The sequence below is a fragment of the Acinonyx jubatus genome, chromosome D4 (assembly GCF_027475565.1).
Source record: "Acinonyx jubatus isolate Ajub_Pintada_27869175 chromosome D4, VMU_Ajub_asm_v1.0, whole genome shotgun sequence".
NCBI classification, from domain to species: domain Eukaryota; kingdom Metazoa; phylum Chordata; class Mammalia; order Carnivora; family Felidae; genus Acinonyx; species Acinonyx jubatus.
Window position 1 is genome coordinate 7,834,832 of NC_069391.1, and position 15,854 is coordinate 7,850,685.

The 15,854-nt window shown below is 58.9% G+C and overlaps 1 protein-coding gene across 1 annotated transcript in view; it reads left to right on the forward strand.

Annotated features, from left to right (window-relative positions):
- The first annotated feature begins 2,955 nt into the window (after positions 1-2,955).
- Positions 2,956-15,854, forward strand: part of EEIG1 (estrogen-induced osteoclastogenesis regulator 1) — a 34,242-nt gene continuing 21,343 nt past the window's right edge. Inside the window, exon 1 of the mRNA XM_053204571.1 lies at positions 2,956-3,910. Within this exon, the coding sequence (XP_053060546.1) occupies positions 3,765-3,910 (146 nt within the window). The 5' untranslated portion in view covers positions 2,956-3,764. The remainder of the gene's footprint in view (positions 3,911-15,854) is intronic.

Sequence of the window (15,854 nt, forward strand, 5' to 3'; positions counted from 1 at the left end):
CCATGTCAGCAGGTTCTGACCCCATGCCTCCCTCTATTCCCCTGCAGTCACACACAGCCCCCCAAACACACCAGTCCCTGTCTCTGCCCCTGGAGTTTCCTGCACTTGGGCTCTCCTTATTACAAAGGTCTGGGCTGAGATAATACCTCACACAGGCCAGGAACCCCGATCCAATCATCCTCTCTCACATGTCCCTGGATTTCCCTCCCCAGACCACTTGTCTGAATTATCTTGTTAGTTACTGCTTTCCTTATATGTCGGCTCAGGGCCTCGAGTAGGTAGGACAGGTTATGCCTGGGAATTTGGGGGGTGCTGGAGAACTGTGAAGTGCTGGCCTGGGCCCCCTTCTGACCCCTCGCTCAGATCTCCATGTCTCTTCGGGCCTAAGCCATTTGCAGGTGTAGCCCATTTGAAGTCCTCACAACTTTCTGGAAAGGTTGATATTCTTTTTTTTTTTTTTTTAATTTTTAAAAATTTTTGAGTCTACCGACTCAGCCAGTCAGGCACCCTAGGTTGGTATTCTTAGTCCCCTTTTACAGGTGAAAAACTATGGCTCAGAGATTTAAAAAGAAAAAAAAAGGGGCGCCTGGGTGGCGCAGTCGGTTAAGCATCCGACTTCAGCCAGGTCACGATCTCGCGGTCCGTGAGTTCGAGCCCCGCGTCGGGCTCTGGGCTGATGGCTCGGAGCCTGGAGCCTGTTTCCGATTCTGTGTCTCCCTCTCTCTCTGCCCCTCCCCCGTTCATGCTCTGTCTCTCTCTGTCCCAAAAATAAATAAACGTTGAAAAAAAAAATTTTAAAAAGAAAAAAAAAAGTTTAGGCTGTATCCCTCAAGATTCCTTTCTATCCATGCAAAACTCCAACCAAAGTTTGTGCGACGCAGGTGGTCAGTGTTATGTAAGCCAGGTTTTGAACCCTGCCCTGATGGCTTCCAAGCAAGTAGTTCTAGCCATATCATACTGAACCTGCTCTCTCTTTGGAGTCCCCAAACCTCAGTGTCCCAAACTAAGGCTATACTGCCACTGTGCAGCAGAGCCAGGATTCTAAAACGAGTTTCTCTCTACCTAAATGGAGCATCCTGAACTGGCACCAGGCTCTCTCCCTTCCTCAGGCACCATCTGGGAAATGAGGAAAGGGAAACTTCCTGGGCTGCGAGCCCTGAGGCTACAGAGAGAGAAATACCCCATCCGAGCTAAGTCTGGCAGCCAGGCCCACCCTGCTTCCTGTTAGAGCAGTCTGAGGTTACTCATGGTCACAGCTGAGGAGCCAGCCAGGCCTTGAGAACTCCTTGGCTGGTCTTCTCCTCTGAAATCCCCTCCTGGGGTCAGGTAGGCACAGGATCTTACCCTGTGGATCAGACCCAGCTAGGATCAGCAAGGGGGACACACCCCACAGTGTGGGCAGCACAGCTTGGCCCTCTAGCGCCTGTGCTCCAGGGTCAAGACTGTAGTCAAATGAAGAAATCAGAAATTTGAACCCTCAGTTACATGTCTGGACCCAACTCAGCCCCAAGTCCATTCAGTTTCTGTCTCCAAATGCCTCTCAAACCCATCCTCTCGTTTTCTCTCAGCTCTGAGGTTCTGCCTTCATCATTTCTTGCCTGGATCAACACAAGCCTCCTCGCCCCTGTTTCCCATATGCTCTCCTCCACACTACCTACCGTGAGAGCAAGCTTCTTACAACAAAAAACAAGTCTGGGTCACTCTCCTGTTCAAAATGTGTGAGTGGCTCCCCTCCTTACTCTGGCCTACAAGACTCTGCAAGATCCAGCCACCACAGGCCTTCCAGCTGTATCTCTTGCCCTCTGCCTCCCCCAGATCTCAATGCAGCCAGATGAAGTAGTCAGGGCTTCTGTGGGCACCTCACTCTGTTTTCCTGGCCTCTAGAGGCTCCCTCTGCATGGGCCCTGCCTAACTCGGGGCACGCATCCCGCTGTGGCTTGGATAACTTTGTGTGAGAAGCCTCATGGTTTCGCCCTCGTCCCTGCATCCACGCAGCTCCTCCAGGCCCCTGTACATCCACTATCACAGTTCTCATCTACCAGATTTGTTGCTGCCTGTGTCCCAGGCTGCTTCTTCACCTGATCCTTGGCTTAGAGAGGCTCGGAGGAGAGGGCCACCACTCACACAGCTGGGAGCAGATTGCCCCTTAACATTTCGGGGCTGAATGAATGAACTACAATGTGTTCAGAGTCTGGGAGGTCCGAGGCTCTAGTAGCGGTCTCTGCATCCAGGGGAGTTAATGTAGTCAGAGAGACCAGCCATAACTATCTAAGAAGCTAGCAGACAACAAAAGGCTTGGAAAGCAGGTTGGGGGAGAAGCTGGGTCTAGCACGGGTTGCGTGATGAACTGCTCCAAGTCATTCCTTCGGCTAAGCCTTTGCAGACACTTCCTTCTCAGTGTTCGGAACTAGATTCCCAGGCGAAGAACCTGCTTGGTCTAGTCCTGGCCACCTCTCTGGGTGTTTTTTCTGAAAAATGGATTCACTACCTCTGGGCTCGATTTAGTGTCTAACGAGTTCAAGTCTCGGGGGGGGGAGGGGGGACGCTGGAGGGCCATTACAGCCATAGTGTTCGTATAGTTTCTTTTCATTGTTTCTTCTTTTCTTCCGCTCGCGCCCTCCTCCTCACCGGACCAGCCTGGGCTTCCCGCCCCGCGACCTCCCACCGCCTTCTCGGGGGGCCCTCTCCCCTTCCCTTCTCCCGGCCTAGTCCGAGGAGGCGGGTCCAGCCGCGCGGCGCACCAATCCAAGCGTCTTGGGCCGCCTCTGCCTCCGCAAGTCCCGCCCCACGCTGCCGTCCCCCAATCGCGCTCCGCGCCCGCCCCGCAGGGTCGCCCAATCGCGGGCAGCCTGGGCCGCCGGTGCCCCGCCCCTCCCGCGCTCGGCGGCGGCTCCGCGGGCGGCCGCGCTGGGCCTCAGCATTCTCCGAGTGGCGCCGCACAGCGTCGGGCCCGGGCTGCCGCGTCCGGAGCGCAGGCGGCGGCGCTGCTGCTCGCGGGGTGCTGGGCAGAGTTGGCGAGCGAGGCGGGTGCCACCGGCCGGCCGGAAAGGCGCCTCAGCTCCGCCGGGGCCCGCGGCGCGGGACCCAGGACCGAAGAGGAGGCGGCGCCCCGGCTGCCCGGGCCTGGTGCCCGCCCGGAGGGGGCTGCGGCCGGCCGTTCCCGGCCGGGAGTGTCCCCGTCGCGCTTCCCGGAGAGGCCCCCAGAGCTCCCGGTCGCCCCCTGGGGGTGCCCTCAGCAGCCCCGGACTCACCTGCTAGGGCCGCCCGCTCCCAGGTGCGGGGGCGTGTGCGCGGCGAGGGCGCCTCCCCCGGCCGCCAGCGGGGCGGGGGCGGGGCCGCCCGCCGCCCTCGGCCTCCCCGGTCCGCCAGCCGCGCCCGGTAGCGCGGCTGAGAGCTCCCCGGGGACCGCGGTGCGGGATGCTGCCCTCCAGCGCGGCCGGTCTCTCGCCGCCCGCCACCCCTACCCCTGCCTCCTGGGCCATGCCCCGCTGTTTACATGCCGGTGAAGCCCCCGGCCACTCCGAGCCCCTCCGAGCCCCGGCTCCCCGACGGTGAAGCCAGCCGGCCCGAGAACTGGACTGGTCGCTCAGACCTGGGCCCTCCGGACTCAGATCTCCGCCAGCTCGGCCGCCTTCGCCACCATCTGGGCGGGATCCGGCTCTGATGTTTTGAGGAGGGGGTGTGGTGTAGGGAAAGGAATCCTGGGGATTTCTGGCTTCCCCCCTTTTTTGGCCTTCGGGGCTTCAGACTCAGGGAACTCGCTCATGGCTTTCTTGATGAAGAAGAAGAAATTCAAATTTCAAACCACTTTCACCCTGGAGGAGCTGACTGCGGTCCCCTTCGTGAACGGAGTCCTCTTCTGCAAAGTCCGGCTGCTGGATGGCGGGGATTTTGTCAGCTTGTCGTCAAGGTAGGAGCTGGGGCAGTCGCGCCTGCAGGGGAGGGGGATGATGAGCCAGATCTAGTCACTTGGCACGTGGAAGCGCCCTTGTGGGCCCAGGGAGTTCTGGGGATTATGTGTGTCTGGGGCAGGTTTGCACAAGGCAGGGCTGAGTGATCTGGGAGGTCTGGGCCTGAGAAGCTGGCAGGGTGCCGGGCACCCGTCTGCAGGTGACCAGCTGGTTAGGTGGGGGTTCATTCTTTCAGCCCGTCTTGGGGCCCTGCATGCCGGCCCATTCCTCAGACTTGCACAAAGAGCCCACCAGGGTTTGTGCCTGGAAGGGCTGAGGCAATCGGGAGTATTCCAGGCCACCTTGCACCCAGCTGGCCGCTTGGGCTGTCATATGATTTAGAGACTGGGCCAGCCACAGGTTCCCAGGCACTCCTGGTCTGGATGGAGGGAGGTGGCTAGGTTTTGGCCTGCCCAGCCCTCTCTGAGTGACTGTCCTCTTTTGGCTGGGGCTGGGTTGTTTTGCATTGCAAATGCCCTTGTTAAGGAGGCTGCCACTCTCTCAGAAAGAGGCCCAATCCAGTTTGGTTTTGTGTTCTTCCCCATCCTGCAGGTCCAGCTGTCCAGCTCATTGCTGAGGGTGACTGAGTTCCCAAGCTGCCCCCACTGAATGGGCCCACCTGGGATTACATAGTTTGGGCCTGTGGTGGGGAGAGTGTCTGACAGAGTGTGTGATCAGAGAGAGTCTGACAGATGGGGGTTTGAGTCCTGGATCTGTCACTTTCTGGGCCCAGTGCAGGTCTCTGTAAGAGTTGTGGAGAAGTTTCAGTAGATAGAATGCAGTACCAGGGCCTGGGACATGTGCCTAGGACATGCTGGTTCCCTTCCCTGGTCTGTCCCTTTGCTCCTCAGACCTCCTTGTGGGCCCAGTTGGCTGGAGCTGTTTCATGGTTCTGCAATGGAGAAACTGAGGCCCAGAAAGAGGAAGTAAGGGCTTTCCAGGGACCTCACAGGAGGTAGTTGTCAACTTGGCCTATTTGGAGACCTGTTGGATGAATCTGGTTGATCTGGGAGGACGGGTACGGGGCGTGGGGTAGAGGGTGGGTGGGCATACAGCCTAACCCAGATTTAGGAATCTCCGGTGTGGACAGGGTGGGGTGCCTTTTCTCTGCACTTGGGCCCACTTAGGCCCGGAGGCTCCCCAGTCTGCCAGGAATTGCTTATCTGAGGAATTCAGAGAAGGGCTGCCCTTTGCTGTGGGGGCTGGTGGCGGTCCTCCGCTGCCTGGGAAGCCTGTGATCCCGTGGCCACCCACATAGCAGCACAAGGTTTTGGGGGTGGGGTTGTGCTCAGAGCTAGGGCCTGGGGTCGGCCACTCACGGCCGGGTGACCTTGGGCAAGTTACCTAACCTCTTGGATTCCAAGAACCAGCATTTGTTGGTGCTGTGCTGCCTGTTTTATTAGCACTTCTTCCTTAATTCCTTGACTATGCCATGGAGCCGGGTCCAGGTGGAGAGGGGGCGCTGTAGGATTTTTATCCCCATTTTACAGAGGTGAAAACTGAGGCTCAGGGAAGGAGTGATTTGCCTGAGCAAATACAGCAGAGCCCAGATTCAGAGTTGGGGTGTGCTTTTAACCACTACCCTCTTCTACCTTTGAGCCTTTGTTGCCTTGTCTGTGAAGTGGGAGAAGTCACACCTGTCCCTAGAGTTGTGAGGATCATGGGTAATGTCTGTGCCTGTTGTTGCAGCAGTTGTAGTTACTGTGGCAGAGGGAGGGGTCCAGGCCCCAGGCCCCAGCCGTCCTGTGTCTTGGAGGGACCAGCTGGAGTCAGCAGAGGGTCTATATGTGAGCAGGGTATTGGATCCCATTGAGGAACCGGTATTCAGCCCCAGACTGAGGTCTCCTCCCAGGCACTAGGGCCACCGTCACCCTACCTGGCCCGTCAGCCTTTCCATTGCCATAAAGCTGCCTCCTCATCTAGGAAGCTCTAGAAAGTTCTAGGTTTTGGCCCACAGCGTGTGGATTTCACCCTCTGCCTCCCCTTCTTCCCTCCTGGCAAGGAGCCATGGATTCCCTGAACCCAGCCGAGCCCAAACAGCTTTTCCCAGCCCTCATCCTGGATGAAACCTGAGAGGGTTGTGGAGGGAGGAGCTGACGTTGAGCCCCCAAGGCTGGACGCTTAGTGAGCTCTGGGTACCTGTCTGCTGCTGGGCAGGTGTGGCTCAAGAGAGCAGACAGTGATGTTGGGACCTGAGGCTGCTTTAGAGCTGCTTTGGCTTCTGCCCAGGAGATAGGGGTTCCTGGGCTCCTTTCACCTCCACTCCCATCCCACCCATCCTGTTCTGCAGTCTGGGAGCCCCGCCTCACAGCCCACCCTTCCAGATGGCCAAGGCCCCATTGTTTTGGAGTTCGAATAGGGTCAGAGGTGATGAGACCTGCTCAGATCCTGGGCCCAGATCCAACACCATACGCTTCCCAACCCCAGGGACCCCTGGGATGGCCCAGAGACTGCTGGTGGCGGCATGGGGGTTGTGTGAGTGAGGCAGGCCTGAGGCCCCACCCCTGCAGCACCCGCCTTCCTAGCCGGAGTGTTTCCTTATGTTGGGTACCATGGCAACAGCCGGGTACACAGCTCCAGCCTGACCCAATTTGAGCAGGTAGAACAGGTGGTATGTCGCGCTGTTCCCCAGCCTCAGCCTTCTGAGGCCTCCTTACGAACAGTGACGCTCACAGCTACCATATTCTGAGGGCCGGCGCTACGTGCCCGGTGCCGTGCTCAGTGTTCTGCAAGCGGTATGTCCGCTAATCCTCTTGGTCACCCGGAGGGGCACCAAGGCCGGAGAGGTGAAGTCACGTGCCAGTCACCCATCTGGTAATGCAGTTGGGAAGATAACCTTTTTATCATCAGGGTTTAAACTGCCTTTGATGTGTACTTACCGTGTGCCAGGGACCTGCCGAGCACCTTGGATGTGTGATCGGTTGAGCCCTGGAACCGCTCCATGAGCTGATGAGGAAACTGGGGTCAGGACACCTGAAGTGATGGGCCCGTGTCACTCAGCTAGGGAGTGGCAAGGCTGTGATTTAAATCGGGCAGGCCCAGCTCCGAAGTCCTGCCTTGCCTTGGTAGCAGAGGGCTGGAAGCAGCTACAGCCCATGTGATATCCTCAGACTTTTGAAGAAGGTTCTTTTTATTGGGCTGGGTCCAGATTGGGAAAGTCCAGATTTGGATACTTTCTAGGCACCAAGCTAGGTCCTGTGACATCTGAGGAAAAGGGGCCCTAGGGCCACAGGTGGGGGTGAAGCTAAAATCGCTGCCGTGGATTTGGGGCCAGGCATGGGCTGGCACTGGGGCAGAGTAGGCATTTGCCAAGGTCCCTGCCTGGAGGCCTTCCAGGCAGATGCATCCAAATGGCATCTGGAAGGCTTTCCCGGGGTCCTGGGAGGGATGCCGAGGTCCCAGCCAAGTCTGGTGAGTTGGGAGGCAGCAGGCTGGGCCGTGGTCTCTCCAGGGCAGGGTGCAGGCTTCCAGCCTTGAGCCAATCTATCCTTCAGGCAAGAAGAATCCCAAACATCCCGAGAGGGCTCTGTGCCCGGTTGGCACGGGTCCTGTGGCCCGGCCCATGCACGTGCTGGCGGTGCCAGGGGAGGGAGGGAGAGGGAGGCGCTGATTTACCTTATAGCAAGTCCTCTCAGGAGGAGTTGCCGGGCCTGACTGCTCCTGGCCTTGAGGGCCCAGCCGAGGGGCAGGGGAGCAGTGCGGCCTGGTTTGCCCATTAGGATGATGGCTCTTGGCTGCTGAGTGGAGAAGACACAAGGCGGCCTGACCAGCACCCTGTAAGGGCCAGTTGGAATTGGCTGAGCGGGTTTTGCTGGCCCGGCTGCGTGGTGGCAGGGAGAGAGAGAGGAGTGGGCAGACTGCAGAGAAGGTTGGCAGGCAGAGTGGGCAGGTGGGTTTCCTGGTCCTGAAGTGACTGGCACCACTATTGCTTAGTGGCTGCTAGAAGATGGAAGTTCAGAGGGTGCACAGTGGCCAAATATCGCTGGGGTTTGGCTGCCCCATACTGTGCTCTGATAGTTTTTGACAGAGTAAAAATCCAGACTTTCGGTTTCTTTTAAGTTGGGTATCTGGCAACAGTGCCGCGTGGCAGCATTTGGCCCAAGGGGCTTTGCGACTGCCTTCTCCACGGGCTGCCTGCTCTAGGCTCCTGACCCCACTGTACACCCTTGGACTTCTGCCATAGTCTGTCTCCCTCACTTTACTAGGTCCTGCCTGGTCCCCGGGGCCTCTGCAGAAGGCCTTCCTTGTGCGGGTTGGGGGGCATGAGGAGGCAGACACTTGCGGAGAGAGGTCCTGCTGGCGAGCCATAAAGGCTACCCCAGGCAGCCGGGCTGTGGCACAAGGCCAGCCGCTGGGTCCCTGCAGGGTCAGACCGTGCTGCTGGTGCCCCTGGTGAAGCCTGAACCTGTCCAGCCTATGCCTGGCCTTGGTGTCTGCTCCTTGGACCTGGCCTTTGCTGCCAGCTGGCCACACCTTTGGCAGGTGCCACCCTGGCAGCCCTGCCGCCTGTCTCCCAGCCTGGCAGTGGCAGAGCCCTGACCTGAGGCGATCTGAGTCTCTGGAGCCAAGACTATTCCCTGAGGCCTGTTCCTCACTTCAGGCTCTGTCCTGGTAGCCACTCTGGCCAGGGGTTCTTAGCAGCGATGACATCGTGTGTCTGAGGGCCCTGAGTGCCCTTGAACTCGGCTTGTTCGGTACCTGGAAGTCCTGACTTGCATTTGGGAAGCCTTTACTGAGCCTTGTGACGGCCACTGGCTTGTCTGCTCACGTGCCTCAGGAGCCTGAGGACTCAGCGTATGGAGTCTGGTGACTGCCATGAGGCGACCGTGCGGTCACTTGCCTGTTGCCGGGGATGGGCAGTACAACACCATGGCAGCCAGTATGCGTTTATCTTCATCCTGACAGACAGCCACGGCAAGGTTTGAGCAGGTGACAGACATCGGATTTGCTTAGAAGGTGACCTGTAACTTAACATGAGGTGGGGGCAGCAGGGGCGTCTCTCTTCATTATCCATCTTGCCTGGCCAGTGCTTCTAGTTGTAGAGGCACCAGACCAGCTCCCAGGGCTTCAGATGTGCCCTGTGACCCGATGTCTGTCATCTCCTGGGCCTTCTGGCTCTCCGTGAAGTCACACCATGCCGTTGGTGGCCTTGGTGAGGCCTTAAACTGCCCAGTCTGTGCCTGGCAATGGTGTCTGCTTAGGGCTGTGGTTGCAAACCTGTGGTCTCCGCTCTGAGCCATTTTTGGCACCTTGGGCTTGGAAAGGCGCCCACGTGCAGGCTTGGAGTCGCCATCCCCCCGTCACTACCCAGATGTCAACTGAGAGTGGCCAGCCAGCAGCCCCCTCAGCCAACTTGGTTCAGCGGTCAGGAGGAAGCAGCTCTGATGGAGGACTTTGCGTGTTCGGTCAGGCTGGTGCCTTGCCCCTGCTGTAGGACTGGGAAGGACATTCCTGTCCTGCCTCTTGCTGCCTGTGTGACCTTGGGCAAGGGACTTAGTCCTTTAGACCCTACCAAGTGGGGCTGGTTGTGCCTGCCTCGCAGTGTTCTTGGGAGGGCGCAGTGAGATAATGCCTGTCAAGCGTCCAGGTTGGCTTCTGGCACATGCTAGAAGCACAGTGCACACTGCAGTCCATCCTCCCATCCCTGGACTGAGTCACAGCGGTGGGCTGGGTGCACACCTCAGTTCCCACCCCCTTTGCCCACTGGTCCTGTGGCAGCTGGCACTTGTTTGTGGGCCAGGACTGACGGGAGTGCTGTGGAGACAGCGCACTTTCCCCAGGGGGCTCTCTGCCTTCCAGAAGTGGGGGAGTGGGCGAGGAGCACATTTAGTGTCTAAGGGGCGTGCTAGCATGCTGGAGCACAGGGTCTCCGGTGGGTCTCCGTGACCGTGCCTTTTCTTTTTTTTTAGTTTATTTATTTTTTAAGAGAGAGAGAGAGGGCAGGGGAGGGGCAGAGAGAGAATCCCAAGCAGGCTTCTTGCTGTCGGCACCAAGCCTAATGTGCAGCTTGAACCCAGAAGCACTGCGAGATCATGACCTGAGCCGAGATCAAGACTGGACACTTAACCGACTGAGCCACCCAGGCGCCCCAGTGGGTCTCTGTGCTTTTTTGCCCCCATTGGTTAGAACCTTGGGGTGCTTGGCTCTGAGCCAGAGAGAGCTGGGGCACTCTCCCCAGGAGGGCCTGGGCTGGGGTGGGGTGGGCTCCTGCCTGCGGGAAGGGACCCTCTCCACGGCCAGCTTTGGAACCCACTCTGACAGGCTGAAGATAGTCCCCCCCACTCGAGGTGGAGGTCCCCGGTGTCAGACTCTGGAGACGGGAGCGGGTGAGGAAGCCAGGGGCCCCTCAGTGGGTGGGAGGCCCCTGGCGCTCCCCTGGCTCCCACCGGACCTCACTCTTCTAGCTATTTGTTTCTGCAGTTACTTTGACCTCAGGCTCCCTTCCCCCACTGCTTCACTCAGCTAAACTCCTGCTCAGCCCAAGAGCCACCTCCTCTGGGAAGCCCCCCCTGGATTCTTTTGTCCTGTACACCCACTATGGGCCCTTATCTTGGGACACTATAGGCTGTGTCCCTGTCTCTTCGCTTCTTCCCCGGACTGGGCAGGAGTGGCCTCCACTGCATCTTAGTCCTGGGACTTGCTGCTGTTGGTCGTTGCTGGCACGGGGCTGGGACTTTTCTCTCTTGGCACCAAACCAGCGTGGGCACTGATGGTGCCGGATCGTGTGCCGGATCGTGTGCCGGCCACTGCCAGCTGCTTGGGTCCAGCCCCTCCCCACCCCGGGGCCAGAGGTATCAGTCCGTGTCAGGAGCAGCCCTCACCCGCATAGCGGGCAGCTGGGCACCACCGTGGGCTCAGAGGGTGTGATGGAGAGGCAGCTGGGGGCACTGATGGGTTGTGGGAGGTGGGGATGCTCCTGGTGGGATGCGGAGGACGAGGGCGTTGGGGCCCGCCCCGGGCTATGCTGTTGGACCTTGGCAGCTGCTCGCTGGCTCTGTGACTGTGGCCAGAGGCCTTGTCCTCTCAGCCTTGGTTTCTTCCTCCATGGTGTGGGGGTGCTCATACGGGGGCGGGGGGCTACCTGTTCAGCACAGGGCCACGTACCTGGCAGCCAAACACAGACGAAACTTGCTGAGAGGGGAGAAGGTGCATATAGCCCAGGGCTCGGGAGGGCTCTGGGAAGGAAGGCAGAAGTCTGGGTCCTGTTCGCAGGCCCGGCATCTTCTCCTCCCATTGCTTCCTCTCTGCAAGCAGACACGCGGGGGCAGCACACCTGCGGCCCTCAGTCCCTCAGGGATAATTTCCTGAACACCTTCTGTGTGTAGGGCCCGTGGTGGCTCCTGGGGGTAAAGTCCTACAATCACAGCCCTCCCCCGCCACACACAGGAAGCGATGCTGGGTTTGGTCCCAGAGAGGAGTGGGCAGGCGGTGGGGAGAAGAGCACCCTGGGGTGGAGGGAGGGCGAGGGCAAGGGTGCTGAGCAGGGAGGAGCCAGTGGCCTGGGGGCTTGGAGTGGCAGGAGGCCATGGGAGGAGGGGGTTGGACCTTTCCCAGGCAGGAAGCCGGTGGAGGAGTCAGATCGCTTAGGACCAGGGGCAGCCATGGTGTTGACCGCCTGGGGCTCCAGTTTGCAGAAGCGGAGGTGGCTTTCAGCTGAGAGGGCAGCTTCCCACCTCGGTCATCATGGAATGGTTCAAAAACAAGGCTCGAGCCTCCACCGCTGCCCCTCACAGCCAGGACGGGCGTCACAAACGACATTGAGGGAAGGAAGCAGACAGGAGCACGTTGTGTGATGTTGTTTATATAAAGTTCAAAAACAATCTGATTCAAAACCCACCTGATACAGGTCAGGATGAGGTTATCTTTGCCGGGTGGCTGTCATGCCTGGGAGGGACTTCTGAGGCCTGTCCTCTTCCTTGGGGGCTGGTTACAGGGCTGTGCTGAGACTCTGGGAGCTGAACACTGAGGATGTGTGTGCACACATGTGTGTCAGCAACAGCCGTGAGACCTCCCACGCCTTCGGGAGTGCTGGGCGCCTCTAGACAAAACTGAAGCTCCTTCTTGGGTGCCTGGAAGCCTGGAGGAGGTCCTCAGTCTTGCTGGAAGGGCGGTCTGAACCATCCTGACCTGATAAGCATCGCTCCTGTTTACGAGGCCATAACTCATCTTGGCAGCTGCCAGCGGTCTTCTCCGGCTGCAGATTTTCCTTCTGCTGCTCGCAAACCCCAGCAGGGGCTTCTGGACCACAGGGCTTGGCAGTTCAGAGGGAGGAGAGGCTCTTGAGGCTGCCAGACCACGGGATCTCGCTAAGCCTTGCTTTCTTCATCTGTGAAATGGGGTGATAAGCTATTTGGTGTGGGATTAAGTAGATTAACACCTGTTGTGTACCCAGCATAGCCCCTGGCACAGAGTACGTGCTCAGCGAAGGCTGGCAGTGATTGGTATTAATCCAGGGCAGTTATTGGAGGGGATCCACGGGTGGGACAGAAAGGAAAAATCCACGTTCCTCCATTTCTCCTTTTAACTGTTTCTCTTCTCTCTTCCTGTTTTTCACCCAGTCAGCAAACATTTGTGATTCGAGCCAGGCTACTGCCCTGACCCTGCACTGGGCACTGGGCCCAGCAGTGGCCAAGACAGCCATGGCCCCTGACCTGGGGGCCCATGAGCCGGGGGAGACCATTAGTCGCAACCATGCTCAGAGAAGTACTGAGCACTGAGGGGGAGGGGAGGCATTGGCTTCTCCCTCCTGCTCTGGCCCTGCCCCATTTTTTGGGAATGGCCCTTTGACTGACTGGGTACTCTCTGTGAATGCCAAGAGAAGGCTCCAGCCCCTTCTGAAGATTTTGAGTTGGCTGAAGAGGAATCACATGGACATGAGTGAGAATGGCCATGCCCGGTTTGGATGCAGACAAGACTGATGCCCAGGCTTATTCGGGGGGTATCTTCAGCGTCCCCCTCAGGCCCAGCTCAGTGTAGCTAATGCTCAGTTAATGTATATGGCATAAGTGAATGACAGAGGCAGTGATTGGCCCAGGGTCAGAGCATGAGTCTGTAGGAGAATCAGGTGTCAAGGAGGAGGTAGAGAATGGTGAGTGATGGCCTCATGGTCCCACCTGACCCTGAGCTTTCTGTCCTGTGGTTGGAATCTTGGAGAAATGCTGAAGATGGCAGTAAAACAGGTCTGAGTCTGTGAGGAGACATGACTCTGAGTCTGAGTGGTCTCTGAGTATTCCTCGGTCACTTCAGAAGACCAGGGAGCCGTGTGCGGGGCAGTGGGAACAGCTGGGGACAGATCCAGAGGTAGCGGTAACTCTCGACACCTTGGACTCTGTGGAGAGCCAGAGGACATGGCCCAGCCACAGCTGGGAGGCCCTCTTCCTGGAGACGGAAAGAGCATTGCACGAAGGCCCATGGCAGCCCTTGTTGAGAGCAGGGCTGTGAAGGTCACTGATTTAGTCATTGGATACTTACTGAGTACCTACTATGTGCCAGGTGTCATCCCGGGACTCAGAAGCAGCAGTGAGTGAGACAAAGGCCCTGCGTCCAGGAGTCCCACGCTCTGAGACACAGGAGCCTTGTTTTGTTTTCACCTAAGACCCAGACCCAGAAGAGGAAGTGATTTGTCCAGCTACAGTAGTTGGGGGAAGGGTGCTTACCTGGAAGGCCTAGCGGGGTTGGATAGGGGCTCAGAGGACAGGGACACACCTGTGACTCACTTACGTCCAGCCATTCAAGGAACAGGACTCTGGGGATGGGATTCCCTCCCCCCTGTTTGTCTTCCTTGGATGATTCAAACGCCACCCAGATGTGAGTCAGCCAAGAGCAGCCTGGGCCACCTGCCGGGTTCAAGGCCTGGGGAAATATCCAGATATATGGTCCTAGGGTGGGCAAGGGGAGGCTCAGTTAGGAGCCTGGCTTCCTGCTTCCGACGGTTGCAGCCACATCCCCCATTCCACGTGAGTGCCCTCTAGGGGTGGGCTCGTGAGGTCAGGCTTGGTGGGCCAGATAAGCACCTCCTGTGTGAGCAGAGGACTTCTTGAGAGTTTGCTCATCTGTGAAGTAGGTGGCGGTCGTGCCTGCAGAGAGTTAATGCTTGAGTAGCACCTGGCACGTATGCCTGGATCCCTAGGAAACAGGAGCCAGGCTGGGTCACACTGGGTAGTGGGGTGCGTGGGATTGGATCAGCACTTGGTCAAAGCTAGCAGTCTACTTTGGACCCCTTCAATGGCTCTGAGAACAAGAGGGAATGGCCCACCGTTGTCAGTTGAGAAGAGCGTCCATAGGCCCTCGCCTGAGTGGTGGGGAGGCCACCTACATGGCCTGACTGGGTGCAGAAGGCTGGGGCAGAGAGGCTATGTGCCTGTGTCTGCAAAATGGGGAAGCTGGCACCTGCCCGCTTTTGGGGTTTTGATCCAGCTCAGGGTTGTGGGGCTGATGAATGGCAGGATTCAAACTCAGGTGCATGTGACTCCGGAATCCTACTCCTAACCCTGACGCTTCCCCACTAAGCCTGAGTGGTTTGGCTGACCCCCTACCCCTTTTCCGATGTGGAGTTTCTGAAGCCCCCAGGGGGGCTGTCCATTCTGTACTTCCATGGGTCACTTGCTGATGCCAGCCTTTGCTCCTGGGCCAGCAGCAGGACTCCTATTGGCAGGGGAGCAGAGAAGAGGTCTCGGGGCAGCCGGGGGCCCCCTCCCTCCACCCGCCCGCCCCCGCCCCTGCCCAGCACTCCGGTGTCAGCACAGAGTGGCTGGCTTCTAGGAACTGGCTGCCGCCTCACCCTGTCACTGGCAGTGTCAGAGCCACAGCAAGCTGCTTCCCTGCACGCGGCCCTGAATTCCTGGCAGGAGCCCGATGCCGCTGGGCTGCCACGTTGGCCACGTTGCTGGGATGGGAGCTCGAGCGCCTCACAGCCCCTGGATGGACGCCTTGGCTGCTCCCTGGGGTGGGCCCCTCCCCGGGCGGCTGTGCTCTCTTCTCTTCGGGGAAGCGCAGGCAGATGTTGTGGATTTAAATTGTTTCCTTATTAGACTCTTGCCTCTCCCGGCCTGGGCTGGGTTTCATCAGCCGGGAACCTGGGTTGCATCACTGTGACCGACCGCTCGTTCTTCCAGGAACCCAGCCAAGGGCTGGAGATGATGGAGTGGGTGTGGCTGAGGAGGAGCAGGCTGGGCACCGTGACAGCACCCCCTTCCCCGGGGCTGCTGGACCAGCTGGGAGGGACTTAGGGGGTGCAGCCTCGCTCTGCTTACCTGTCATTGTAGGGGCTAGATGGGAAGAATCCAGGGGCCAGCGTTCTCAGGAACCCAGGAGCACAGCTGGGGCTGAGGGGTCCCTGGGGTCCCACTCAGTCCTTGCGGATGTGCCCTCTCTTAGGTGGGGGCCCAGCTCCTGCATCGGGATCACAGGAGGGCGTGTTCCAAAAGTTCGGCCCGAGGCCTGCAGCAGTGGTTCTTCATGGGGTGACTTTGTCCCTGGGGAGACAGCTGGCGATGTCTGAAGACAGTTTTGGTGGCCCCAGCTGGCGTTGTACTCCCGGCAGGGTGCTGCTGAATATCCGACGATGCACAGGAGACCTCCCCCCCCACCCCTGCCCCCACAACCCAGAATTTCCATCTCGGGATGGCAGTGGTGCTGAGGTCCAGACACCCTGCATTCTGTAGCTCTGGCAGGGCCTGGGAATCTGCGTGACGAGCCAAGGAGTTTGCGGTGTTCACTCAAGTCCGAGAAGCCCTGTCCTATGGGGCCTTGCCTGTGGCCACGACTGAGCCACTCCCTGCCAGACTGGGGTTCCGTGCTGGCGGGCGGCGGTGGTCATGAGCCGGAGGTGCAGACGAGGCCAGGCGGCTGGGAGGGCGAGGTGCTGAGGCTGGGCGTGGGGTCACACCGGAGGCTGTTCCATGG